The sequence below is a fragment of the Cystoisospora suis genome, assembly GCF_002600585.1.
Source record: "Cystoisospora suis strain Wien I chromosome Unknown contig_3510, whole genome shotgun sequence".
Taxonomy (NCBI): domain Eukaryota; phylum Apicomplexa; class Conoidasida; order Eucoccidiorida; family Sarcocystidae; genus Cystoisospora; species Cystoisospora suis.
Window position 1 is genome coordinate 352 of NW_027156305.1, and position 26,669 is coordinate 27,020.

At 54.8% G+C, this 26,669-nt stretch overlaps 3 protein-coding genes across 3 annotated transcripts in view; 1 reads left to right on the forward strand and 2 right to left on the reverse strand.

The window, feature by feature from the left end:
- Nucleotides 1-3: 3 nt before the first annotated feature.
- On the reverse strand, nucleotides 4-2,489 carry CSUI_006814 (uncharacterized protein). Its single transcript, XM_068066966.1, has one exon. The coding sequence runs from the start codon at nucleotides 1,918-1,920 to the stop codon at nucleotides 199-201; it is 1,722 nt and encodes a 573-aa protein (XP_067921051.1). The 5' UTR covers nucleotides 1,921-2,489; the 3' UTR covers nucleotides 4-198.
- A 13,596-nt stretch (nucleotides 2,490-16,085) lies between these two features.
- CSUI_006815 (myosin heavy chain) lies at nucleotides 16,086-17,147 on the reverse strand (the record flags this gene model as incomplete). The annotated part of the gene is made up of 4 exons (XM_068066967.1): nucleotides 16,086-16,175; nucleotides 16,486-16,577; nucleotides 16,870-17,012; nucleotides 17,140-17,147. 4 exons carry the CDS (start codon nucleotides 17,145-17,147, stop codon nucleotides 16,086-16,088), a joined length of 333 nt encoding a protein of 110 aa, XP_067921052.1.
- Nucleotides 17,148-24,927: 7,780 nt separating this feature from the next.
- Nucleotides 24,928-26,669, forward strand: part of CSUI_006816 (major facilitator family protein) — a 10,732-nt gene continuing 8,990 nt past the window's right edge. The window contains exons 1-2 of the mRNA XM_068066968.1: nucleotides 24,928-25,229; nucleotides 25,510-25,761. The gene's annotated coding sequence lies outside the window, so the exon portion shown is untranslated. The remainder of the gene's footprint in view (nucleotides 25,230-25,509; nucleotides 25,762-26,669) is intronic.

The window sequence follows — 26,669 nt, forward strand, 5'->3', positions numbered from 1 at the left end:
AAGGAAGTTAAAAAGAGGAAGAGGAGGTGAAAGGAGGCCGTGAACGTTGTAACGAGGATTAGAGGAAGAATTTGAGAAGATCCCTATTGAAGACCTGTTCGAAGAGAGACAGGCTTCTTTTTAGCCTCCGATATCGAACTCGTTGTGGCCTTTCTTCTTCTTCTCCTCCTCCTCAGTCCTTCATTATCTTAGACATTTTCATGTTGATGGCCTGTTGCGTTTTTGCATGTCTATCTGTCTGTCTATTGACTTTCTTCCTGCAACACTCTTTTTGAAGTCGATTTTGCCTTCGGTATAGACAGCTTGCATGAGAGAGGTTACAAGAGACATGGAGATACACGCGTCTACAAGAAAGACATAGACAGTATGGAGTAAGGTTAAGTTTGGTGAAAGGGGCCCAAAGAGACTTGCTCCTCTCAGAAGGAGATATGTTTTGCTAATGCGACGAACACGATCTTTATCAATAGGCTTGACATGTACATATTCAAGCTGAGAATCGTATTCAAGAAGGACAACGGGCATCAGTCCTAAGAGGAGCCCTGGAACAAGGCCCCACGTTCTTATGATGGTTTGCCAGCTCCGAGGCATCACACGACGTAAAAGATGAGACGAAATAACGGCGGTGAGAGATAGAAGAGTGGCAAAGAAGATGAAGAGTCGCCGAATGATTAAGAAGGTTCGTTCATCAGGAATTTCAAAGATGCGTCGTGTATAGACAAAGTATCGATATATCGATCTAGAGATTCTCTGTAACAACGGCCGAAAACCAAAGAGATCCCATCTGGCTATAGTATAAAGTAATGGAGGAACCGTCTCAGGGCCAAAGAGAGGTGTGGATAAGAAATGACTCAAATTCCCGAAAACGGTGTCATCAGAAATCTCTGGATGTGACTGTGAAGGGAGAAAAAGAACCTGGTCAATCATCTGACCTAATGAGAAGAATCCTGACGTTAAAAGAAGAAAAAGAAAGATCTTTTGGAGCTTTTTGCCTCGGGTCCATGTTTTGTTGTAATTGTTGTTAAGATCATCATTCACTGTCTTGTGGTGAAGTGCACCACCTCCGGTCTTTTTCTTTCTTTTGTCTCCAGAAGAAGAACTGGACGAGAAATCACTCATAAAACGGGATAAAGATGAGGGGAAAGAAGAGAGAAGAGGCGAAAGCTCAAAGTAAGGAAAGTGTGATGAGGAAGCCGGTGTTGAAGGGACCGAAACAGGGGGCGCGACGGCTCCTCCTCTTCCGTTCTCTCCTTGTGGCTTCTCTTCTTCTGTTGGATGGATTTCATCTTCGACCCGTTGTAAATGTAATGGTGATTTCAGCAACGCGCCCGCACGTACAGCATCAGGGGGTGTCATCACAGCTGGGTGATGATTGATTCTCTCGATGTTGAGTTGTCGATTCTTTTGGAAGCGGTTGTTGAAATTGTGGTGTTTGAAACGAAAGACCCTGATATCGGAAGGAGAACGCCTCCGCGAATGCTGTATGGTGATGTCAGATGATGGGGGGTCTTCTCTAGGCCGGCCCGTTTCAAGGTTAAGCGACGAGAATGCATGCTCTCCATCTTCAACAGCATCGTACAGATTGTTCAACAACAGAGGCAACGACTCGTCCTCAGAGTCACCTTCTTGTGATGTACTGACACCTAAACCCCCCGTCGCCGTGGCTGAAGAGAAGACTTCTGAAGAGGGGGTGGCTGCTTGTAGCGAAGAAATAGAGGCAGGCGAAAAAGAAAAAGAAGTTTCTCGGATGTCTGCTGTGAGTGTGGAGACGTCAGGATGATTCGAGCCTCCGGTGCGAAAGGTGGTAGTCAGACCAGCACTAACGCCAACAGTGCTTGCGAGTGCAGGAGCTACTCCTGCTTCTCGGTCGCACCTCAAAATCAAACACCATAAAATCCAAACCGACGAGCGTAAAGTACCCATGGTTGGGAAAGAAAGGACAACACCACGTCAAGTCCTCGCAAGACCGAAAGTCTGGACATCGGCATACCGCTCGAGTTCTGCCCGTGTCCTTGAGTCGCTTTCTGTCCTGGTGCTTCCTATCGTAGTAGGTGTTGCATAGATACACAAAGAGACGACACGGAGATTGCTAGAGAACAACCGCCAATCACGCCGGCTGCTGTACCTCTTTTATTCGCCGTTGTTGTCTTGCCGCGCCTTGCGCGGAAAGCAAGACAGGCGAACAAGGGAGCTACTGTCATTTCCTGCCCCTCAGAAGACAGGGCTCCTGCAGCATACATTCAGTTCCATTTCGAAGCGAAAAAGAAGAGAAATTCAACACAAGAAATCGTTTCACTGCATACCTGCAGGAAGGGACACGAACTCCGGTGCATGCGTTACGAATGATGACTCGGAGTCGCTGACGGGAGAAGCAGGAACCTTGGCACCGATCATCCGTCTCCTAGTTCGCCTTGTGACAGATGCTTATTCACCGCCGACCCTGCAGACGAACAGCAACCCAGCAGACACGCAAGCACCTGAGAAAAGGGAAGTTGTCCGGCTTTATGTTCGGCAGAGATAGACAACCTTGAGATGTCACCGGCTGACGCCAAGTGGGATCGTTTCCCTGCGCGGTCAGGTGCGGTACCTCTGGTCCACGGAGCCCGTAGTACCCGGGCAGCAGATGCGGAGCGGGTCCCCCGAATTGGTCTCCGAATAGCGAATATAACGCTACCCCACCCAAAGGTGTCGACGAACTAGTGCTGGTTCAGCTATCTGAAAAGTTCGGGTGCTGGCCAGGCCGTGTCAGCGTATACATTCTCCTGGCGGACTCGCTTCACAACGGCTTCCGCGAGGGGGAAAGCCCAGCGCTTCTCCTCACTTCACTTTCGGACGCAAGCAACTGGAGCGGAAGGCCCCTCTTCTGTCGTGTAGTGTGGCCAAAAAGCTGATGTTAAGTGGAAGGAGGAGACCCTCGGCTCAGCCTTTTTCTCCATGAGAAACAAAATCTCGTGTTCAGGGAAACAGGGGTGTGGTGAGACCCACGCCACACCGCCCCCACACGGCCACTTCTTTCGCCACTTGGGTGCCCGAAACTCGGAAATCTTTCTCGGTTGTAGCTGCATTTCAGTCCTTTCTCACTACTTGAAATAGGATGATGCCGCACTGAGTACTTTTGTTATGAGACCCGGGAGGCACAAACGTACCGCTGCACCCCCAGAGACGCTGGAGGGAAGCTCAGCCAGTTCCTGACAGACAACCATCCAGCCCAGCCGCATGCCTCCAGTCCTTACAAGCTGCTTTCAAACAGGGCCGGACGAACGCAGCCAACGTGGCCTTCAGTTATTCTTTCCCTCAATGGACGCAACGTACTTTTAGCGCACCCACAGGTTGGCAGTCTGAGTCTCCCCGGTATCGGGGTTTGATCGAGCAAGTTTCTTCTAGTCAGCAACGACGAAGACCATATAATCGTCTCACATGACGAGGAAGATACCCAACGTGGAGACCCTTGCGTTTACAATGCTCTCTCTTAGATTTCGGAGCAGCGCTTCTCGAGTTGTCCGTGCAGGAGCAATAGCTACGCATGACGTCCACTCGCGATCCATCGTCCAGCTACGACCTTTAGGCTCTTACTACTTGCGCTGCTTCCAAGAGGAAATGAGCAACTACAAGCTACTTAGGAGATGTGGACATCTACCAGAAAAGCGAAGAAGTCTGAGGTATCTTCAAATATGCTCTTAACAAGGTATCCAGCACCTCACGCCGCAAGCTACAGTCTACACAGAAGAAGCGTCGCTAGGCGCTGTGAGCGTGGACGCAGCCGTACCGTGGTGTTCAGCGCGCCTACTCGAAGCGGTGAAAGCCTGCGGCCACTACAGTCCTGCCCTCTGTTACTTTCTGAACAGCTAACAAAAACACCGGCTAGATCGGTATGGCGTATTCTCCGCCTGGGCGACGCGGGCGACCACTCGGCCGAAGGTCTGTCCAACATGTCGTGTTCCGGGTGGATAGTCAGTTCGGAGCTTGCACGCTATGAGCTAAAGTAGTGTTGAGAACGGCATGTCGCGTGGTGGTCTTCAGGCAGGTGGCAGTTCCTCCTGATACTCGACCCGACGTCCCAGAACATTCCTGTGAACGAGTGATTGTTCGTAGGATAAGGTACTGCAGCTTCCGTCCGAAGCAGGCCTGAGCTGGCCCTTCAGAAAGAACACAGCTTTGCTTGTGCCTGCACCCGTTACGCTATCTAGCAGTCATGTTCGTTGAAAAACTTGCTGCTTCTCGGCAAAAAGCCGCACCCGGAAAACGTATTTGTCGCAGAAAAAGGACTCTGGCTTCTGGTGGCAACGGTATCAGATGCTAGCAGGCGCGGCCTATTCCTCTTTGCTCAGCCATCTCGGGAGAGCCCAGCAACTCGGAGCTGATAGTGGAAGGCCCGTGACGCAGTCTCCTGCCTATCCTTGCTCACCCTGCTATGTGAGAGATAAGGACCTCTCTGGGACCCTGCCCCCGGAGGCGCGCAGGTGCCGTCTCCTGCCGTGGCGGTCTCGCAGTAGTCTCTGGTGGAGGGCGACCGGAATTTGAGAGGTAGCCACGCAGAACTGATGAAAAACTATTCTGAAGCGGCGGCTTTGCCTGCACTCGCGAAATACACTGCCGCTCGTTTTTTTCCTGGCAGTCCGAGTTCTAGGCCAGCCGGGACATGCCCGGACTCACGGGCGAGACGCGGGGGTGGGAGCGTCTCCCGCGAGGCCTCTCAAGAGTCTCCGCTCGGGGGGCCTCACGCGTTCCAAGCACCCCAGGAAAGTGCACCCAGGAACCCTGGCGCCGCGCAGCATATCGGGTTCGTTATTTTTTCGGGCACTACGTACTTGACCTCTGGCCAAGAAAGTGTAAGCCTGCCTTCCCCCTCTCCGGCCTGTGTCGTGCTGATGTTTGACCGCCTGTTCGAGCTCTCATCCTTGGGCTCAGCCCCCTCTGGATTCATTCTTCCTAAGGACGCACCCCCCTTCAACGAACGAAGGTTTTTTGAAGGAGAGAGCGCTCACGTCTTCATTCTCGTAGTGGGTAGGCCGCGGCGGACGAGTGCAGCTGTCCATTCCCGCATGTCGCTCTGGGGGCGCAACTACATGTCAAAAAGATCTGACTCTGGACCACAGGACAGAGGCTTAACTCGAGAGCACCTCCTTGGACGTGCAATTATTTCACCCGAAGTTTCAACAAAGCTTAAACCAGTGGGCAAGCTCCGGTGATCTAGAGTTTTCTTCCGTTCTCTAATATTGCAACTTGTTGGACAGGACCGGCGGGTCTGTTACGGATAGGCGCGCTCAAGACCTGCGGAAGGAGAACACCGGCCAGAACATTGCGTCCGAGTTCTCTAATCGGCTAAAGATAGACTAAGCCCTCCAGTAATAGACAGGCGCATGCTTTTCCCAATGGTCCTGCAGCAGTCAGGACACTGCTCGCCGCCAGCCGAATGAAGATCAAGTGCCGCTCTTCGAGCTCGCCGTCCGTCTCAAGGAAGCTTCAGAGTCTTCTTCCGAAAGACCGACTCTTCGTTTCTTGGATGCACCCCTGTCAAGACACGCTCCCCAATGTCTCGGTGTCCCATATTTCCGGCTATTCCCTACAGTCGGTGGCTCGGCAATTCGGCAACAGTCACACACCACCAGTTTCATGAAGGGACAGCTACGCAGTGGAGAGCTCTCCTGTTTTTCTTCTCCATGCTAGAAGAGCTGCTGTTATCACCGATGGAAGGGCAGTAGAGAGAGATGCGCACAGCGTTGAGGTCCTTCCCCGCCTTGCATGTAAGCAACAGCATACTTGAGCCTCAGCGGTGCCACGTTTAGTGTACTCGTGGTCGTTGTTCCTAGGGTTGATCGCTTGCCAGGTCGCCAAGTCGTAGCCCAATCAACTCAGAGCAACGCGGCTTGCTGCTACTCCTCTGAGGCCCAACCGGTGGCCTCAAAAGTGATTAGCTTGCTTCACAACCTGTGTATCCGTCGTGTGCTCCCTACCTGCAGTCTTTATTTGTCAAAATGGCTGATACTTTCTCTCCCCGGCTCCGAGGCCATACCGGCCTCTCCGGTTCCTCTTCGTCATTGTCGCTGCTTTCTTCTGGAGAGCATCGAGACGAGGAAGACGCGTATCAATGGCCGGCGCCAGGAGCCGCGGCGCCTTGCTTCGCTGCGCCTCCCTGTCCGACTCCGGGCAAGTCACCCATTCGCTTGTCGGGTGCTACAACACCTCTTTGTTCAACTGCAATGAGATCTCCATCTGGGCTGTCAACTGCCACAACAGCTTCGCAAAATCCAGGTGCAGGGGCTGGAGATCAGTTTCTCACAACCCCGCTGCTGTACACCAGTGATTGCTTAATGCAATCCCCTCCATCATCTTCATCTTTTGCCTCTTTTTCTCATATCGTCGATGCCAGCACGCCTTACCGCTCGTCCTCTTTAGTCTCTGAGAAGGCAGACTGTGTGCGGACTGGTCACGCTCTTTTCTCAGCCCCGGCAGGCGAAAGTCCTCGGGACTCCTTACACAGGGGCCGGGATCGGGTTCGGCTGTGCTGGGGACCACCGCGGCTTTGCCCTGGTACCTCTCTGCCTTTCAGAGACCAAGCATCTGACACACCACTCCAGATATCCCCGTACGACAACGCTGAACAGCACCCCCATTGCGGCAGTACCTCGTCTTCAGTCTCCGCCGATGGTCCTCACAGAGACTGTGAGAGAAGCTCTGACGGCACTGCAAGCAGTTCTGTGAGACGCCTCTCTTCATCTACTCAGGGTGGGTCCGTCTTGTCCTCAGTCACCGGCTCCGACTGGCTGAGTTTGAGTTCGGTCGGTCAACCTGCCGGGATTGTTAGCCGGAGAGGAAGGTCGGAGCTTTTCTTCCTGATCGGTTTCCTGGTTCTTGTTTTTCTCTTCTTCGGAATCCTCCTCCCTTTTTCGCAGCAGCCTCCGGCTGCGGAAAGTTGGCAACCGGAACGAGACAGGGTAGCCGCGGAACCGCCGTCGGGCCTTGTCGGAGCAGTCCCCGCCAGTGGCTCCGAAGCAACGAACAGGCCATACGACTACCAGCAAGGGAGTATTGGTTTACAGCACACCGCGCAGTCACAGCCAGGATCAGTGACACTGGCTGCCGGACCGGCTGTAGATGAAACGATGCTCCCAGTGTCGTCTTCTTCCCCGTCCAGCCCTTTTGCCACGGCCCCCTCGACTTCTCCTGAAGCTCCTTTTATCGCCTCTGGTCTTTCCTCCGCTGCTCGCAAGGCTGTTGGAGACCTCGGAGTCTCGCCTTCAGCTAATGTTCCCTCTCCTATTGTGGCGACTGCGTCCGCTGTCGCGCTCCCGCATGAGGCATCGCCCTTTCCTAAACTGTTCCCTGCTGTCACAACTTTGTTTACGTCCCTGCTGTCCTCGCGAATCTTCGCTGTACTCTCCGCCCTTCCACCTGTCTTTCTCTTCCTCGTAGTTGTCGCTCTTGCCTGCTGTTGTGCATGTATTGTCGTCTCCTCCGCCTTGGTCTACAAGCATCTGACGCACTACTACGAGCCAAATCTTCAGCGCTACATCTGCCGTATCTGTCTCGTCGGGCCTGCTTTTGCCGTTGCTTCTCTCGCATATTTTGCCTACACACTCCTCGACGCGGCCCCCTCCCGTTCTTCCGTGTCCCTCTCTCGGCCGTCTAACTTCAATAGCCAGTTTGCTTCCACACAGTCTCCGCCGCCGTCGTCTGATGTGTTCTCGACTCCTTCGGACAGTCCAGTATATTCAAGTCAACCGGTAGTCGCAGTCTCCCCAAAACAACGACCGGATGTCATCTTTTCTCCCAGTTCCGGATCTTCTCGGGACCCCGCCGCTTCAGAAGCGCGGCTGGAGGAAGTTTTTATTGAGTTCCTGAGAGATATGGCTCAGGCCGGGGCCCTGTATAGCTTTCTCGTCTTGATGATCAATTGTTGCGGTGAGCAATGGCTGATACGAGCTCTCTGTTGACAGTCGCAGCTCGTCCTCTTGAATTTGTCGCGAATACTATCTGCTCAGTACTTGGCAAGATTAAGAGATGTTTGTCCGAAAAAGCGTTGCCGAGCGCCACATCGGGCTTGATGGACCTTAGGTTCCTGTATTACAGAAGAGGTTCGCAGCAACTGGTCACCTGCCGAGACCGGCTTACACTGCTTAGCTTTCATTGATGGCAGAGAAGAAAGCAATTCACTCTGTTAACGCTTTGGTAGAAGTATCGATGAGACAGTTGCCCTAGGCAAAACAAACGTCCCTCTCACGTATCCGTGTGACAACGCCGGAGACACTATAGTTGCATATTGTAGCGAAAGATCCAAGGATGCGTATAGAAAAGCGTTTAAACGAAAGCCCTGCAAACCTCGAGCTAGCTAAGGAAGCTCTATACGCAAGCCATTTTCTACCGTATATGCTTCTTTTTGGCCCTTCGTTCCCACAGGCAGCGACCGCTGCATCTCTTTGACTCTGGCGTGCAATCCACACCCCGTCAAACCCGTGCCGCCGCTCAATCTCTTCTTCTCTCCTTTTCATCCCGCCCCTCACATCCTTCGTTACATGAAGGTTGGCGTAATGCAGTGCGTCCTATTTGTCCCGCTTATGGGAATTATTTCGCTTTTGCAAGCCATAGCGAGGACAGATTCATCAACGTCTTTGGCGGCGGTTAAGGCCTTCTCGAGGGTTTCAGCAAGCCAAGCTCCTATTATTCCGGGGGGAGTCAGCACGACGCAAGCTGTGATACTCGGGGAGACGAAGCCGGAGAGCCTAACTCAGGCAGGTGACGACACCAGCTTCGCTGAAGTGAGGAACAGCCCAGTTTCCCACCTTCTACCTGCCATCCCATCTTCATTGTTAACACCTTCCAGCCAGCCATTGTCACCTTCCGATTTGTCCTCCGCGCTCTCCTTCCACAGGATAGGAGTGAACCCTACTCGCGTGCTGGACGAGCAAGCTGCCCCTGCGCCAGAACAGGTGTCGCCTAGTCCCACGGGAACCGGACCCCCCGATGTCCTCTCGGCCCCTGCTGTCAACATTCTTCAGCTATTCCCTGTCACCAATTCCTCTGAAGTTTCAAGGATGGAAGACACGAATATGACTTCCGCCTCGCTTTCTGGTCTCCCGAGCTTGTGGTCGTTGTTGTTCCACTTGGGAGAGTCCCATCTGATAACGGTCCCCGCGCTAACGTCCGTGGTGTTGTTAGGATCGGTCTTTGTTTGCATGCTTTCCCTATTTCAGTTCTACATCTGCACTGAATCTCTAGTCAGGCCATACAAACCTTTGCAGAAGTTCCTCTCTATCAAGCTCCTGGTGTTCTTTCAAGTGTGGCAGCGTCTGGCAATCAATGTTCTCCTTGGTGTCGGAGTAATCCAAGCAAACCCCGTCTTCGAGGCAGCACAGATGGCAGTAAGGCCGAAAAAGAGAGGGAATGACGCACTTTACAGCCTGTCAGGTTGCCACAGAATCAGAGCAGACAAGATGAAAGCTTGCTTCACTTCTTGGGTGGTGTGCGCTAAGCGTTGTGAGGCGGGGTTTGGACACTGTCAAACGTCTCTGCTGAGCTTCGCGAAGGACGCTGCTTCTGAGCAGGCGACTCAGTCCTGCCCAGCATAGTGCTATCCGTGAAACAGACATGCTCGCGCCCCGGGAGGAAAGAACAACAAAACGAGACTTCATGTCGAGCGGGCTCCAAGCGTTTTCCTCACAAGTGCTAGGCGTAGGCAACCAACTGTATATATGTGAAGGTGAGGCCGTACAAGCTGCTGTGGGTCTGTTTGCACTTTAGGACACTCCCTCGAAGATTCTGATAGCGTGCATTCTCCCAGGAGGAAGTCCACAAAGTGGGATCGTTGTCGATTCTCGGAGCAACTTCTCACGATTTCATTTGATCTGCGCACTTGTGCCTCGGCTTTGCTTCCAGGACTTGTACCACAACATCCTTATGAGTGTCTGGATGATATTCATATCTTTGAGTCACGTGCACTGCTTTCCCGTTGCGGACCACCTACCGGAGGTTGTGGGGGCTAGCGCTCCTGCAGAGCCTCCTGCTACTCTGCTTCAAAGGTGAGACTTCACGAACTCCCTGGTGCAGAGCTTACACTTGCCACTCAACCCTCCGTTTTGACAGAGACATTTAGTCTAACAGAGCGACTCCAGTAGCGACTTGTAGACTTCTTCAGCAATTTCGCTGCTTGCTTGCCATGCCCGGAGATATCTAATGAGAGATGCATAGCTCCTGGACACCAAGCATACCTATATCGAATCGGCTCCGCGACAGTCCCGCTTCGCTGAGACACTGCACTGAAGTGGCTCCCACGTAATGAAGAGCCTCACCACACCTAGCTGCCCATAGCATCATCTTTCGCTGCTTCGCTTACGTTCGTCGGAAGTCTGTCGTACTGTGCACAGAACAGTGCGATGAGCAACCCGACGCAGGCACACACAAGCTTCGAAAAGACTCGCAAGAAGGCACCTCTGTCCGCAGACTTGGGTTTCCAAAGTGTTGTGAGCTCGCCTCCAGTCCACTGGTACCTTGGGCAGTCGTTCCATCAAGGGAGGTCTTATCTCCCTTAGGGAAAGACCGTCTGAACACTCTTTGCTCGCACGGAGCGGAGGTTTGCTCCAGCACTTTCTTCTACACATGCGTGAAAGCTGGAAAGAGATTATATATTTTCTGTGGCTGATAGCCACGCCGGGCAGGTAAAGGCTTGTGACCACGCCGTCGAGTGTCCCGTATCCCCCGCCTCACCTGGAGTGCAATGAGATACCGGCTTAGCTGTACCCCCCGACAGTGTACATTGGGTGAGAAGACTGCATAAGTACAGCGGTGGATGTCGAAGGGGATCTGGACTGCGAGGCGGCCAACAACTACCTCCTGCCATTTTCCATACCTGCCGGGTTTGTCGTCTTGTGTCCAGTCTGATCGACGTCTTCCTTGCAGTGGACGTGCTCCAGGATGCCCGAGAGATCGCCCTTGTACCACATCGGTCTCTGGATCGCGCGTGCTCCATCCTGCACGACCAGTGTGTAAAAGCGGATAATGAACTGCAGCACCTTCTTCTCGAATCGAGGTCTGAGCAAGATTTCCACGTCCACTTCTGCTCGGGACTTTACCACAGTACACCAGCAGCCTATCGGCATTCTTTTGCCAAATCCGGCAGTCTGACAACACCGCAGTCTGCGACCCCGCATTCCGCCGCGCGGTCGAGCCTTTTCTCCAGAAGTCTCGAGTCTACTAGCATGTTTGCAGCAGGAAGAAGCAGTGGACGCATGAACGGAACATCGTCAGAAGACTTCAGCAGACAGGGTTGTAGTCTACAGGCGACGACTTCTGCTCATACGGAAAGGCAACAGCTGACACCTGCTTCAGTTCTCCAGACCGGGCAACCTTCCTCCGTTACTGGATTTTCAGAACAGATCACCACTAGGAAAAACTGCAGTAACACTGTCTCCACCAAAGAGGGCGGAGAAGAGGAACTTGAGGATTCTGTGAGGGCAACCAGAATGTCTCCAGTTTCCTCGAGGTCTCCCGAAGAAAGAGCCTACCAAGGCCACAGATTCAGCCTTCAACGAAAAACCGATGATCCACAGGAGCCTACGCGTGTATATGTAGACGAGCATGGTTCGCACAACGGCAGCGTCGGTGGTTCTTGCGATAGTCCGTACGGCATTCGATGCCCGGCACCGCCTCCGTGCTCTCCAGCCTCTGGCCTCTCTTCGCCTTCGCAAGGTGGGTGGGTGACACTCCCCCCCCTCACTTTCTGCCTGAGCCCACGAGCCGAGCCGGCGTTTTCTCCGACACTTTCTTCAGCAGCCAATGACGAAGCAAGAGACCACAGACAAGCTCGTGGTTCTCTCACAGGCTCTGGGACCACAGTGGCACGCCTCACGCCTGTAAACCATTTCGCTATGCTGGGAGAGAGCGTGAGCATCTCACCGTACCGGCAATCCTCTTTCATAAACAATGCCTCGCGCACAGGCGGACAGACCACCGAATCGCTTCTCGGCACGGCTTCCCCGCGTACCCCGTCTGGTTCTATATCCTTGGCGGCTGCTGCTTCTGCGGCCGTCGCAGCCCACTACCCTCGGAGTGCGACAGCGCGCGCCGCAGCGGCGGCCCGCTTCCTCATGACATCTAGTGCTGCCTCTCCATTCCACCGGTGTCCTGCCACGGCTTTAGCAGTGGCTCTAGGAAATGACGCGGCTTTAGCTCCTTTCGGAAGTGGGGCAGGGTTACTGGATGGCCCACCAAGTCTGGGAGCTGAGGCGTTTGGTGCTCTGTTGCTTCGGCATGTGACAAGCAGGGAAAGCGGGAGCCTCAGCACAGTGCCTACAGGGGCTACTGCAAGCACCGAGCTCACGGCGGACGCTGAGGCTTCCTTCGGGGGCGCTCCGTGTGCTGAGGACAGTAGAGGGGAACGGAAAGGCTGTACGTGGCACACAAGAGAGGAGACCGTACAAAGACAGGCAACACTGGGTGAGCAAACGGTGAGCAGCCAGATTTCTGAGCTCGCGGGGGGACACAAAAGCAAGACTACATACAAAATCAGCCGTGAGAAAACTAACGGCACACCGTTGTTCTTCCGACAGGACTCTCGTGTGGGGAGAGCCGAGGAGCCAGGAGTGATAGCAGAGCAGCCCCTGAGGCCAGCAGAAAGAGAAGCTGAACCTGCGGAGAGTGGGGGAAGGTGCGTGACCGGAAGACTCCAGCTGCCGGAGACTCGGATGGGAGGTCCGCCCTGCCAACATTCAGTTCTTTTGGACCGTTTGAGATTCGCAAGACTTCAAAGTGACGGAGAATTCAGCGGGCACAGCAGTCCGAGTGAACCAGATACCGGAGAGACTGAGTTCGAGGGAGAGATACAGGAGGAAAAGGGGCTGGCGACAGAAACGACTTGCAAGGCCCGAGCACCCACAGACGGTGAAGTGTCCCACGCTAACACAGGCACCGAATCTTCAGAACCAGAAGGGCACCTAGTCGCAACAACTCAACAGAGTCCGTCATGTCGCGACCGAGAGCGGACAGAGCACGAGGACCAAGCTTCCAGCGCGACAGCTGGTGTCGGTGACGTCGGTCAAGGCACATGAGAAAGAGGCAATTTTACCGAAAGCCTTTCCCGGCGTCAATGGACTTGTGACCTATATGACCGGGGTGTTAGGGAGGCAGCAGAAGGCGAGATCGCAGTGCATGAGAAAAACCTGTGCACACAGGAGGACTCTTAGAAGAATGAAGTTGTCCAGTAGAAGACACAAGGTAAGCCTGTGAGACCTCTGAGAAGCAGGCTTGTATTGCGGCCACCCAAGCGACTACGTGAGAACTGTCTGCTCGGCACAGCGGCGCAGCCGACCATTATAGTGCTCTGTACCAGCTGTGGTCTGGTCTGGTTGCTGGCGTAACCCCAGTGGAAGAACTCCCAATATGATTGCGTGTAACAGAGCCAGATGGCTTCCTTGGGAACACACATGACGCACTCTCCCGCAGAAGCTGGCACACCGCGTCCCCACCTGCTTCCCGAAGTAACGCTGCTTGTGCGGAAAAACGCAAGTAGCCGTTGGTATCACCCTCGTTGTACCCGGCCGCACCACGAATTCGCCTCAACCGGATGCTCTTCCTTGTACGGCTCTGTCACTCTGAGAAGTTTTCTCTGTCGGCAAAGCGTCTTCTTTTGCACTTGCCTTGTCACGACCTAGCGGGTTGCGAGGGACCTGCTCCCTTTTCTTTGCCGCCCACGTGAGAACGGAGAGAGCCTGTGCACCTTAGGCCAACAAAAGCCGCCTCGGCTGTCTTTGGGCAGGTGCACCGCTCTCCCATGAGGCCCTGGCGCTGAGCTCAGGATGCTTCGCTTAGCCGGTTGTGACGGCAGTCCTCACGTGCCTTCAAGCTGCATTGAGAACGCAACACGCAACAGCAGTGCAGGTGCATATGGCGGTTCTGATTTCCTCACAACGGGATCTCGCACTGAGCTTAGTCTTCACTACATCTGAACGAGATTCAGGTCTTTCCTCGACGACCGGGCTTGGGCAATTGGGCTCGGTCATGCATCGACAACAGCAACGGACGCGGCTGTCGATGCATGACCGAGCCGGCCTGTATCGTCATCGCGCAGGCCCGCCTCAACCTCCAGACGCGAACGGGGCAACTGATGCTCACCCGAACACTATGGCACGCTACCTTCATCTCCGCTGTTAGTTGTTCTCTGTTGACCTGCCAGGGTTGCTTTGTCCTGTAGCGACGTACTTTACCTTACACGAAAACCCGTCTCGGTTTCGGTGTGCTTCGCGACTGCCCATGACCGTACGATCGGCCCGGAACTATAGGTGCTGCCTGGCCTGAGTACGTCCCACACAGTAAATAAAGTCCGGGGTCCTATCTTGCTCCTCACTCACTCCGTTTTTAACTGTTGCACGCCCACGCTAAGCGCAACGTCTGGCTTCAGGCCGTGCGCTTTCACGAGAAAGCGCACGGGTCTCTACACTTGGCTCCTTAATTTTCGGCGTGTCAGCTAAAGAAGCGCTTGGTTTTCTCTGGAGCGCGTAAACACATGCTGTGTTTCCACTTGATCGGAGTCCAGAGAGACGCCAGACGGGAACGGGACAAACTGCGAGCCCGGCCTTCGGCGGTCGAGCCCTGGTTGCACCGCTGCGAAGGGAGGACTGCGACCTCGTTCGTGGCCATTGTGATCTCACCCCAGTGTCTAACGCTTTCAATCGACTGCTGCGCCGCTCCATCCGGTGCAGAAGGTTCTATCAAAAGGCTTAGGGTTTAGCACTGTTTGGCCTGTTCAGGACATCTGCTGCATCCTCTCGCCATGTTTGTTTTCTAGGTGACAACAAATGCTCACCCGAATCGGAGGTGCGTGCGCCTGGGGCCATCGCACTCGCAGCTGCAAGCTGACGCGAAGCATGAATGCGAGCAACGTGTAAGCGACAGGATGGAGGTGGCTGAAATTGAGAGGGCCAACCGAAGCCGGTCTTGCGGCATCACTATGCGCTGCCATGCCCTACACTTCGTTCGCTCGAGCACTCCGTTGTCCAGCAGATCGAGCGAGCATCTCTCCGCGTGTGTTTCAGTATGCCTGTGCCACCGTAAGCTGCATCCCGAACGGCAGCAATCGCCTCAGACTTCCGCCTCTTGCTGTTGGGCGGTATGAGAAGACGACTCGCCGCGACCGTCGCGGATGTGCCTTGCTGAGCGACGAGGGGTGTCTCCGGCTTCAGGGCCAATCAGTTTATAGATTTCAGCTCTTTGGTGATCCGCATAAGAGGCTCTGAGGCGAGGAGATGCCATCGGCCCAACCGCGCTCACTTTTGCTTTTACGAGTGTGGACGAGTTACACGTGCACGTGTATCCTGTTATGAAAGACTGCATAGCTGTGGTCGATGTAGGACCTCACGGGGTGTACAGTCGTCCTCCGTTTGAAAGCAGATGCCCGAAATTGAGAAGCAGCAGTGAGACCAAAGTCCCTTTCAGGGAATGCCCGCTCTCCTTGAGCCGGGTAGTCGATCACAGCGAAAGAAGTGTCGATGTCCCCTTCGCAAGCACTCCTGAGTAGCTAGGGTGTCCCGGTGTCAGCTGACAGCGCACCAGGAGTACTCGTCTTCTTCTTAGCCAGGTGAGTATCTGGGGGTGCGAACAGCCAACGGTGGCCCCTGTCGGCTTTTCCAAGAGACACGCGACGCCCTTTTGGGGGCTCTCGCCTCGCGGTATATGAGACAGTGGTTGTGGCGGAAACGTGTTTACTACCGCCCGGCTTGCACCGCAGCGCAGACCGGTCAGCAAAACACCTGGCACTATCAAAGGCACTTCGCCAACCGTGAATCGGCCTTCCCAGTTCCGAAATGTCGGGCCGGCAGCACTTGGGCACACTTCAAGAAAACTAATCGACGCCTGAGGTTCATCCCGATGCTACAAGTATAGACTGACTCCCTACTCCAAGTGCCGGTAGAGAGCGTGCGAGATTGTCACGAACAGGGAACGGGTGTGATTTCTCTCAGATACGCTGCGAGATCACTGAATGAGAACAACCCGGCGTGCAGCCAGGACAGCCGCTCAGCATTTTTCTCGGACGCGCGCAGTGGCGCTTGTCTGTGGTCCCGTGCATTAACTGGCTGTCCAATAGAGGGCCAGCTTCAGCATCAAGTTGCCTTTTCTGCTTCCTCGGAGCTGTGACGCGGCTCCGACCCTCGGCCAGCGTGGCAGCGAAAAAGACATTCGTGGAGCTGAGCCTGAACCGCACACAAAGCACAAAAACACCAGGTTCTCAAGCGAAGTGGCCCTAGCTGTGTGCCAGATCGAATCTGGGCAAACTTTCTGAAGGCGCGTGGCGACCACGCCGGACGGGGGAAGCCGAGAACCTCGGCCCTACCGTCGGTGCGAACAGTCCCTACTTGGCAACGCTGCCAGGCGTTGGAGTCAAGAAGCCATCTGCAACAGGAGTCGGCTTCTTGGTGTACGGTCAACTGGCATCCTCAACAAGAAAACACTCTTTTTGGAGATCCGCAGTAAGCGTTTGGCGCCTGGTTGTCTTTAACTCACCAGAACTTCGTTGTTAGCAAGCACGAGCTCAAGGAGGTGGCGCTTGTCGGTCCGGAGGAAATCTTGAAGGGAAATTTCCTCAGGCAAAGTTCCTAGGGTCCAGTCACAGAGGAAGCGAGGGATTCAGAGAAGAGTACAGATCAGACCCACTTGGCCGACGCCCCAACCGGTCCTCGGGCTGCTTTCGCGAGCCCAAGTAAGTCTATCCACGCGGGGGATGGTCTATGGTCTTCTCAAGGCTAGTTCAGACTTGTCGGATCTCGCCGCCATCCCCTCGAGGTCTGGGGCCTGGACTGGCCTGAGTAGGAAGTCATGCGTGACCACACCTGCGGACGGGCCCTGGAGACCCTAGAGTTGCACTAGAATCATCCACCAGCTCTTCACCTGTGGCCAGTCCGCCCTCACGGCTAACTGATCTCGATTTCTTCATTTGAATGTCGCGCTTCACTTCTTCGCAGCAATGCATGAAGAAGCTCTCAAGTTCCAATTTTTGCGCGGATGCGTCATTTTGCTGCAGTCGGAGTTGCCTGCGCACAGGGCGGGTATTTCCGACCAACGGCGAAGGCTACCTACTGCAACAGGGAACCCTAATCAAGGTGGAGACAGTATCCGTCAGTAGATTTCCGATGTCTGGTACCCCGTGCAAGTCCATACCACCACATCCAACCTTGGACAGAACTTGGACGCATACTACTGAGAGATGAGCATCCCTTCCCCTGTGTCGAAGTCTGCCTACGTCTGGCGCCGGAAGAAATGAGTCGAGCTTGTGGAGCTGTGGTGGGGCATTTTTTGCCTGGAGGACGTTTTGAGTGGAGTCGCCTTGCCGGGTTCATATTCTATGGTCCCTTGCAGACACTGAAACACGCGCATCCCAACCCACGAACAAAGATGACGCTGATGTGCTGCTGCTTTCCCAAGTTCCCGCGGGCTTCGGAAATACTGGGTCGCGGCGGATCTCAAAACGCCCTCTCAGAGGAGGGCTGGGGGGTTCCCACCTCTGCGCCAAATTCCACGCTGGCGTGCCGTGCCTCGGACGCCTAAGACTGTCCGGGTGGGCGAGCAGTCACTTCGGGACAGCATGTGAGTCGTCGTGTTTCTCCAGCGTCCCAGCAAGACCAAGACACGGATGGAGGGGGGGGAAGGGCACCATAGAAGGACTGGCACGGGATTCTCCAGCTCACTTCGTGAGGCGTTTCTCGCGGTCAAGAGCCGCACGGAGCTTGGTATTTTGAGCACGAAGGAATTCAGCAGAAGCTCGGCAGGACTCATGAGCACAGAACGAGGGCTCGAAGGCACCGAGAGAGGGTGCAAGCGGAGGTGGACTGCCCGGTCCGCCGTGCCACTGGGTCGGTCTTTGGTAGCTTCGGTTTACTGTCGACTCGCTGACCTGCGGAAACAAGATTTTACAACCCGACATGAACACCAGCATAGCCGCTTGATCTCACGGGTACCCGACTAGCTGTGGGAGGAAGAAAGGACGACTGGGTGGACGACCCTGTCTGGGTGGGGACACGGGACTTCCGTTGCTCGCGAGGACGCGTGGGAAAGGCATGCCTTCCTGACAAAACTAGTGCTGGAGTTTTTCGCACATGGCTACAGTACGTCGATCCTAGCAAAGCACATCGCCGTATTTGGCCGTGCCTCCTCTCGGCGACGTGTATGCGTCCTCATAGTTTGGCAGGTGGTGAGACGTGACACGGCTTCCCTCCGTTCTCTGGTAAACCTGGTAGGACGTGAAGGCACGCCTTGCGGCTCGTACCCACAATCCCAGCCGCGTCCAGCAACCATTAGACCTCACTAACGCTAGCACGTAGAGGCACGGCATTTGCCAATCACCGTCAAAATGGGTAACATCCGTAGGATTTCAATTCTCGTCCGCGTCTCACAGCCTGCGCAGCGTTCGACGAATTTTGCGCGACAGTAGCCGCTTCGGCCGCCTTCCGCGAGTTGCTCTCGAGTTCTGAGAAGCACGTCAGAGTCCCAGGGGAGCTTCGGCTGTGTTCTGCATTAGCCTTTCTGAAATCCACGACTGTAACATGACCTGACATTCTTTAGTCAGCGAGTCGCTTCCTCGGACAACGAAATGCCTATGAAGATCGGAGACAGAATATTGTAATATAAGCCCTGCAGACGTACGGCATCTACAAAGCGCACCAAGCATGATGAGCGTGCTTGCACTGAGAGGTTTGGCAGTGTCAGGACGAGACAAATTACTTAAAAATCACTTTGTTCTGCAGGCAGACTCAGTGTCTGCTTAAAAAAGGAGGCGGGCATTGACGTTTCTTCCAGTATTTACAAACGCTCAGCTTGCAGACCATTCGGCCTGGCTTCAGCTTTGCAAACCTTCATGACGTTTCACGGAGGTGGCTCTCCCAGCGGACTCGCCGCAGGAAGCTATTGAGCTAGAGGATCTCTTGGCGCGAACACCTCCTGGCTGAGGTAACAACGCAATCAATCAACCACGCGGTGTCGAGTACCGACGACCAGCTACGCGGATGATGGCAGGTGGAGTTCGAGGTACTGCTTCCGCGAGGTTACATTCACCCACGAAGTGTATCAGCTTGGACTCAGTATTCCTTCGTTTCTATGCTTTTCCGCATCAGCCGGGATATCACATTAGAAAGCGTGCCAAAACTCCTATAGCTCACCATCGACTTTCGCTTGCAGAGTAAGAATTTGCCGTTTGCATGACTTCACTTGCGTCTCCAGAAAGGCTCGATCCTCAGAGAGGGCGTCGGCCCTGTCCCGCCATTTATCCAGATCTTTTTGGTATTGTTTGCACAGGCTGTCGAGCCTGAGTGCTTCTGACATGAACCAGTTGAGCTCCTTCTCCAAAGCTCGTATTTTCACGTCTTTTAGGATCTTCGTTTGTTCCTCATCTGCACGTTGTTTGAAATAGTCCATCTGCTTCTGAACAGTGTACATATGCGTACGAAACGCCAGGAGGAAGTCCCGCTCATGGTCTGCCATCAGCTTGTCGACGGTCTGATCAAGTGTGCCCAGGAGGCCATGCAGGCGGTCCACGCCCTCTCGGATTTTGGGACCATCTTTCAAAGTCTCGAAGAGAGCCCGTCTTGCTTCCTGTCTTGCGTGCTCGTCTGCGCCCTTGCCCCTCTCTGTCAGGAATACACCCCTAGCCAGATCCTCTGCAGCGTTCCCATCCGCTGTCTCCGCCTGGAAACTACTCACACCTGCCGTTAATGACCCCGACGTGCACCCGAGCACACTGGTCGGAACTCCTGGAAAGGGCTCCTGGCTACAGTCTGAGTTCTCGGCTACGCCGCTACTCGGTTCCACACTGCTTCTCTCGCTGGCTATATTTTCCGATGACATTTGCCCGGTGCCGTCTCCCCTCTTGAGTTCGAATGGGGTCTCTACTTCTGCATCGCCGGCACTACACATGCGTTCTTCCCCGCAAGGAAAGCCTGACTCCGGCTCGTCATTCGCAGGTGTGCCATCCCGTAAGTCCGTGGCTGTTCGGATCTCGCGGTCAGCCGGGCTGTCAACGTCTTCCGTATCGACGAGACCGTAGTTTTCTTGTTGCGGCTCCCAATTCTCCGTCTGTGGGTCGTTCGACTGGACCTCCCCTGGCGAAGTTGCTCGAGGTGAACTGCTACCGAGCGTGACTTTTGCGGCCCCGCCGTTCTCGGTCCCCACCATGCTTTCACTGTCCGCCTGAAAGTCAGCTGCTTCTTCCTGTTCCGTCATTTTCAACGCGGTATATGTACAGTGGACAGTATATACGCAGTTCGCAGGCAGGGCGCTCAATGTAGGCACAGCTTGGGATCTTGCTTCACTTGCAACAGTGCCGGCTGAGAAACATCATTCTGGCTCTCCCCGATATAAATCTCGACCACCACTCGTGGTTTACGACATTCCCTGTACTGTATTCATCCCTGTCGTCTTCATTCTTGAGACACCTTAGAGGGATTCCCGTTCATTCCTTGTGTGCGTGGGTCCCTTCCTCGCTGCGCACAGGATTCCACCATGAAGTGGCTTGTGTCTGACTATGGTGGGGTGCGCCCTTCGCAGAGCGTGATGAACGTGAACACACGACGTAGGGCTTTCAGCCCCGGAGGAGTGCTAAAGGCAGTAGGAAGGAAACGTATTTTCCTCCCGCGAGTGTGTGCAATCAAGAGACGTAATGGAGGCTACTGAGCCCTTTTTCTTCTTGTGGCCGCTGGCTAACCCGACGGGATACTGCGACGTTTCCCCACCGCAACGGCGGTGGCTTGGCTTTGCGAGTGGCTTGGGGCCGTTCATGCCTGTCTAGTACCCTAGACCAGCCGTGCAAGGCCGCGTACGTCAAACAAATCTAGAAGTCTTCGCTGATAGCGGAGCTTCAGTGTGTATGAACGGTCAGCGCTCTTCGTACGCAGACGAATTTGACTCTTTTTACTTACAGTTGATGGATGGGGCGATGCGGCGGCTTTGAAGGAAGTCGGGGTGTCGCATGCAGATGCATGTCCGGCTGGAGACCACTGGAAGCCCACCATACTGCATCTGAATGTCTCCCTAAAAGAGTGCCGGCCTAGTTTTCCTGTTCAGGTATCGCATCAATCACGTCAAGTTGTAAGTTGGACCAGGGAGCGACCAAGTAATTGGCACAACTCCAGAAGCCAGTGGTGATTGGGGGAAGGGAGCTCACCAGCCCGGCACAACCACGCACACACTTCGCATGCCCATAGCGGCACACCACATTTCTCCCCTTCTGGTTAAAGAATCGATAAGTTGTTGGTTTCATTACCTTCCTCGCGAAGCAGCTAGGCCGGGCTCGAATACTAAAAAGCAGTGTCTTGTGCTGCAGTAACGAAATCACGTACAAGTGCAAGCATCGCACAAGGTCCGAGCTCTACAAGTTACCTGTCGGCTTCGGGGGGGGGACGACGGCGCGCGATCATGCTTGTGAGAAGTTGCGTTTTTGGCCCCCGCGGTCATGATCTTGATATCCGCGCATCGTCTCGAGGAGGTGCTTCTCTGGGTTGACTATTGATTCACGGGGTACCCCGCTTCGTGCTTGCCGGACTGCTAACACGTGTGCGCATTTGTGCTCGGTCCCCTGCAAGCTTCAACAGGCGCCGGTCAATTCGCTTAGCTCTCCTTTTTTTTCTATTTCCGCAGGGATCCTGGGGTTGCCAACCACGTGCAGCCGCGTCTAGACTTTCCAGGATCCAGTACTCTGGCACGTCACCCTTTCATCCGCGCGGGGCGCTGCGGCGTTTTCATCATCTATTTTATCCTCCCCTAAACTGTGATGTCCACTTGGCTTCACGCAGGTGCCATGAATGCCTGTTGTTGAGTCCAGTCAACTGTTGTACGCCGGTTCGGCTTTCCTGTCTCTTTTGCTCAGCGTGGGGCCCTAGTATTTCTTTTCTCCGGAACTGCTTTGGTTCTATGTTCAGTAAGGTGCCGTTGGAGTCGCCTTCTGCAGCGCACCTTCACTCCGTGGATATAGCTCTCCAGCTTCCGGGGTTCGGCATTCTTTTCCTCGGAAGCTGAACCGATTAGCAGTTAGTCGGCTGGCCACGGCAACGCAATCTTGAAGGCGCGAAGCGCAGCATTGTTGGATCCGCCTGCGCTTCAAGGACAAGCCCTTGTCTGCCGCCACTCGCTCCGTCTCTGTCCCCTGTGACCGGTGCTTGAGAATCGAGCTCTTGTCCGTGTTTGGTTTTGCCTCCCTCGTGGATCGTTCTCCGGTACTTTCACTAATCCTGTAGTAAAGCTCTGCTTGCTGCTAAGTCATCAGACGATGCCCTTAGTCGAGGGGCTTCCCGCCCCAGGGTGAGGGCGGTGTTGCTCGCTTGAGGAGGACCAGCGAATCGATGGAGGCGGGGAAGCCGTGGGACGGTGCAAGTCTAAGTTTCTCCCAAAGCACGGGGCGGCTAGCAAATCTGCGCTCATGTGCTTCGCTACTGTCCGAAGGAGGTGATTTCACAGAGGAAAGTAAGCGCCGTAGCGTGTCCTGTCTCTGTTGAAGAAGGGACTGGGAAGGCGGGGCAACGGGTGGCCACACGGCGTCGACGAAGTACGCTTTCTCGGTAGACAGGGCGAAGAGAATGTTTAATACTATGCTTTCTCATGCCGGACTGGCGGCGGGGTCAGCGGTCTCGTGCTCCAAGCCTCTCCCAGCCGTTACTGTCAAGGCAGAAGAAAAGGAAACTGACGCTGGAGCTGGCGTGAGGGGAGACGGTGGAATGCTTGCTGGTGCCGACCGGGCAAAAACGGTACAGGGGCAGCAGAGGAAGAAAAAACACGCCTTCCCGCGAGCGGCCACCACAGTTCAAAAGCCTAGGTGTCCTCAGCTGAGGCGGAGTCGCCAGCGGGACGGCGCCGCGTTTGAGGAAAACTGCAGGTGGTCGGCAAGTCACGTGAGGGCGTCCAAGCCCACTATTCTACAACAGGTCAGGTTCGGGCCGGACACCTGCACACCTCACTTCGACACTTGTTTAACTGAATTCTAACACATTCAAGAAAGCAGATATTTCAAGCCTACTCCTCTCTTTTCACCTGGACCGGGACACAGACGCGAGTCCGTTATCACTGGCGGCGGATTACCTACTGACAAGTGTGCACAGACCATGTCAGAGTTGTAGACGCTAGGCTCAGGGTACTAGTTCCGTGCCAGGAAGCCGGTACATTTGCACAGGCAAAACAGTTTTCTGAAACAGGAAACGGGCCCCGACATTGCTATCATGACTCAGGATGGCAGAAGACTCAGCTCGCCTGGGTCATAGGGGACTGCGCAGAGATCATATTTCGAAACTGTTTGTACCGTAACCCGAGTCATCCGGGCGTGCAATAGCGACCCGTCCCCACTGTAGGACTCCTTTTTGTCCTGCTGCAATAGCGCCCCCCGATAGTCGTCTCACCAACTAGTAAACGGTTCCCCGTCAGCCACGACAGCGACGACTCCGATGCCGTCACGTGGGTCAGTGGAACTTCCGCCTCGAGAAGTGCTCTCGCCCCCGTGCGTCCGGTCCACATTGGTTGTAACCTAGTAAGGCAGACATTCTGCTAAGAAAAGGAACGCACCGCGGTGTGTTAGTAGTGCGGCTCAGTTTTTTGTTCTTTTGCCCTTCCCAAAATCTACGTCGGCAAGACTGCCGCTGAACGGAGTGCTCTTTTCTTGAGAACGCACCCCGCTCGGGGCACGTACCACGGAGCCAGGGACAAACTTTGGTGGCAGATCAAACAGTATCGAAAGCAAGCCAGGCACTGAGGACGCGGTTCTGGCTCGTGGTAGCGTGACGACTAGCTGCTGCTCAGCCTGGTCTGCGCAGTTGGGAGAGCAAATAATGGTAGCGCACTACGGAATGAAAACCCGCAGAGCTGGGCTGTATTCGCCAACTGCTTATCTACGGGGGAAAATGGAGTGTCCCAAAATTCTGCTGAGGTACTTGCGTGACCAGGAGAAGCAACCCGAGGTAGTCGACTCTCGGACAAAGAACTCGTACAGACACTGGAGTCTCTCGTGCCAAACACCTGCAGCCCAAATATCCAGTGTACTCAGGGCGTCGGCCCGCCCGCTGATTCGAAAGAACCAGCGATCTCCCAAAATGTACACTAAGAGCACAAACCAGAGGTCCGCAGTGCTTGATTTTTCCGGGCAGAATTTAATAGTTGAATATATATGTACACTAGATTTTGAGCTGTTTTGCGGGCGGGGGGGGCAACAAGAGTGGAAGGAGGCAAACAGGTGTGACGGGAAGAAGGCGCTCTGTCGGTATTTTTCGGTCACCGCGTCAGGGGCGTCACGAAGCTGGCACGGTTGCGCAGGCGCGACCTCTCTGCAGGTCCGCTAAGGCAGGAAGGTCACCCTGACGCAACCGTTGTACGTTTGCTTGCGCTCCATACTTCTATGCTGGCCGTTCCAGAGACATACTCCGGATGGTGTGCACAGTTTACACTCAGGAAGCAGTGTAAGAAGGGCAGTTCTTGCAAGACATAACGATCTAGCTAGACCATGTATTCTGATAACTGTATGTAAATTCCTTTGTGCTGGAGTAATTCGGGAACCGTTATGACAAATTCCGCCGTCAGCTTGCCCCACCACCTTAGGTGTGCCTTCGCAGTAAGGCACTAGTCGGCTTGGACGATCAGAGAGCCTCGCGAATAAACACCGCGAGCCGTCTCGGTGTCGTACAAGTCAGTTCACGTGATGCTTGTAAAAGGATTCTCGAACGGGTTGCAAGAAACTCCTGAGGTGCAGCGACTCAGACGGCTTACAGGAAAGAGCTGGCTCTCCACGCAGCCCTACTAAGGAGCTGCGTGGATGCGGAGACAGGCAGGTCCTCGTAACGTCAACTTAGCGTGCCACACTTCGGTGGACAGAGTGACCAGCTACACAACGCCTATCTCAGTTGCTGCATTCGGACCGGCAAGTATTGCCGGGCTCTCCTGCAAGCCGTCTTCTTGCTGTTGTCTGCCTGTGGTTTGCTGCAGTCTCGCTTCGGGTTTTTGGGGATTGTTGGTGACCCTGTGAACGGCGCGGACGCCCACCACAATCAACTCCTTCGGAGCGACCCCGCCTCCCCGGGGAATCTGGAGCTCCGCCAGCTGCATCGGCCAGAGTCGCCGTTCCATTTCTGTACGCCATGGCGAATCTCTGAGAGGGAACAGGACAACAGTTCCGGCAAAGGTGTCCGCGCGATGGCAGGACTCCACAGACAAATCAAGTTCGACAAACACAGCAGAGGACCCAGCCTTTCGGCGGAGCCCATACGGTATCTTAAAAGAGTCAAATGGTAAGAACAAACAGAGGCTGACGCTCTTGCAACGGGCCACAAGCAGTGCCGGCAAGCTCGAGAAAAGGGGAGGCTGTTGGGCGTTGCTGGGATATCTGTGCTGGGGGGTGGCTGGGTTCCCAGCAGTGAACAAGGTACTCATGCGCAGTCGGTCTGCTTCTGTGCAAGTGCCACGGCTCCTCGCTTATGACAGGCACCTGCCGAGAATGGACAGTGGACCCGTGAGCTGGTGTACACGCAGCGCTGTCCATTATCGTGTGCGCGGTCCTACGTTCATCAGGAAAGCCCAAAGGGAGATGTACCCTGACCATGGACCTCGCTCCCAAGCCCAGCGGCTGGCCGACGCGAGGCTTCTCGTGGAGTCAGCAAGGAGGGAGGGAAACCTGAGCGAGGCCGCGGAGACACTCTACGTGCTGGGAGTTATCTTCGACAACCTACACCTCTGGGGACAGGCGATTGAAGTCTACGCAGAGCTCCTGAGCTGCGCAGAGCAGCTTGGCAACACGGAACTGCAACTGCTCGCACGTAACTCGTAAGCATGTATTGTCCGCCTCGTAGCGATACGCCTCCCCTTGGATCCAGGTACATACAGAGACGAAGGAGCTGGAGCAGCGTAGGCAGACGTGCCAGTCAACTCTTGAGCTCTGATGCCTGCTCAGCCGACCCGCCGGAGGGAAGAGGCCTACCGCGCGCAGTTATCTTGAAGTGCCTCTGCACCGCACAGCGGCAGAAGAGGACGCTTCGCCGAGCAGATAGGGTTTTGCATGCGATTGGGGAGAGGCGCGCTTGTTGTGCCTCTGTCCTGATTTCATTTGACACTCCGCGAAGACATCTCCGGACATGACGCCGTCGGGGCTGCATCCTGCAGCAGACGTGCTGCGAACCCGGGATTTGTCCGTGGCACTGTAGGGGAGTTGAGCTTCTCAAGCTCTTGCACCAGGTGCTAAGAGAAGAGTGGGCATTTGAAAATAGGCAGTCCCCGGGGTCCGGCTTGTGTTTAGCGCTGACAGACAATTCAGAGCACTTTATGGCTGCCTCCCGGCACAAGAATTCAATGAACCTACTCAGCTGTGTACAACTTGGCCTACTTTGCTTTTCTATCTAGGATAACTCGAGATTCCGGAGCATTAGCGCCCACGAGAGCTGGGTCCAAGTTATACTCGTATCGGTCCTCCGGCATGCGAGTGCGAACGCCGGGGGTACTAAGCACGCGTGGGACAGCAACTGAGTTTGGCCTCTCAAGTTACGTGTCGGTAGTCGTGCCACACGCGTACCTATCACCAATTCCCATACAATGTGCCCTACCCTAGACTAGCCCGTCGCGCAAAGCCCATCTGTCGCCTCTTTGCACTCCGTGCTGTGGCTGTTTGACCGCCCGAGCCGCCTTTCGGCTTACGTGGCACTCCTCTAATGTACGCATATGTGTTGTATATTGGTAGC